The following is a 1,422-nucleotide window of genomic DNA, read 5'->3' as shown; positions in this document are numbered from 1 at the left end:
GGGTCCCCCCCCCGCAGGCGGAAGCTGGCGGCCGCCCAGCGGCCTGGGTCCAGACGGGGGTCGGCGTCCGGCATCGCCTGCGGGGCACCAGTGAGACCAGTTTGGACCAGTAAGGAGCGGCGGAAGCTTGGTAGGAACGGGTGCGGGGCGCTACAGAGCTCCTGGAACAGCCCCTTAATGCCTCCAAACCCTTCCCAGTATGGCCAGTAAGGTCGATATGGACCAGTACGGTTCATTAGAGACCAGTACAGACCCGTAAAGACCAACATGGACTGGTAGAAGAGACAGAAAACCAGTAGGAACCAGCACGAACTGCTAAGACCTTCCAGAATAGTCCGTTAATGCCTTCAAACTCTTCCCAGTATGACCAGTAAGACCAGGATGAACCAATACCATTCATTGAAAACCAGTACGGAGCAGTGCAGCTTTTTAAAACCAGTATGAACCAGTGAAGAGCCAAGCAGGGCATTACAACACAGTAAATGCCAGTACAGACCACTACAGGCCAGTAAGACCTTCCATGGGCCCTTAAAGCCTCCAGACCCCTCCCAGTATGACCAGTAAGACTGGGATGGACCGGTATAAGGCCATACAAACAAATAGGGACCATTATAAGCCATTAGAAACCAGTAGGAACCAGAATGAACCACCACACAGCAGTAAGAGCTCCTAGAATGACTGACTGAAGCCATCAAGCCCTTCCCAGTATGGCCCAGGTCCCCCAGTCCGTCCCATTATGGCCCAGTAACCCCTCCCAGGCTCCCAGTATGGCCCAGTTCCCCCCCAGTCCTTCCCAGTACAGCCCCATAACCTCTCCCAGGCTCCCAGTACAGCCCAGTAATGTCCTAGTTCCCCCCCAGCACAGCCCAGACCACCCTCTCAGGGTCCCAGTATGGACCAGTTCCCTCCCAGTCCGTCCCAGTGCCCTGCCCGAGCCTGACGCCAGAAGGACCCAGGCACCCGGGCCTGCCTCAGCAGCTCCCCCCCCCAAACTGCCTCCTCCCCCGCCGCGGCAGGGACCAAGGCGTCCGGGAGTGCTCCCAGCCCGACCAGTTCCCCCAGTCTGCCCAGTTCCCCCCTTCCTGTGCTCCCACTGCTCCCAGTAGCCCCCCCAAGTGCTCCCAGTAACCCCCCAGCGCTCTCAATAAGCCCAGTTACCCCCTCCCAGTACTCTTGGTAACCACAGGGCTCCCACTTAACCTGTCCCCGTGCTCCCAGTAACCCCAATGCTTCCAGTTACCCCTCTAGTGCTTCCAGCAGCCCCAGTAACCCCCTCCCAGTGCTCCCAGTAAACCCTTTATGATCATTTCAGTAACCCCTTCCCAGTGCTCCCAGTGACCCCCTCTGTGTCCTCCTGGTAAGTCTACTAACTCCTTCCAGTGCTCCCAGTTTGCCCAGTACCCCCCTCCCAATGCTCCCAGT

General features: G+C 58.2%; 1 protein-coding gene across 1 annotated transcript in view; it reads right to left on the bottom strand.

Moving 5' to 3' along the window:
- Positions 1-174: 174 nt before the first annotated feature.
- RABGGTA (Rab geranylgeranyltransferase, alpha subunit) overlaps positions 175-1,422 on the bottom strand; it is an 11,955-nt gene continuing 10,707 nt past the window's right edge. The window contains exon 8 of the mRNA XM_010573317.1: positions 175-272. Within this exon, the coding sequence (XP_010571619.1) occupies positions 175-272 (98 nt within the window). The remainder of the gene's footprint in view (positions 273-1,422) is intronic.

This window comes from Haliaeetus leucocephalus, unplaced genomic scaffold, assembly GCF_000737465.1.
Source record: "Haliaeetus leucocephalus isolate CR32 unplaced genomic scaffold, Haliaeetus_leucocephalus-4.0 Scaffold374, whole genome shotgun sequence".
Lineage (NCBI taxonomy): Eukaryota > Metazoa > Chordata > Aves > Accipitriformes > Accipitridae > Haliaeetus > Haliaeetus leucocephalus.
This window is presented reverse-complemented; position numbering and strand designations above follow the sequence as displayed.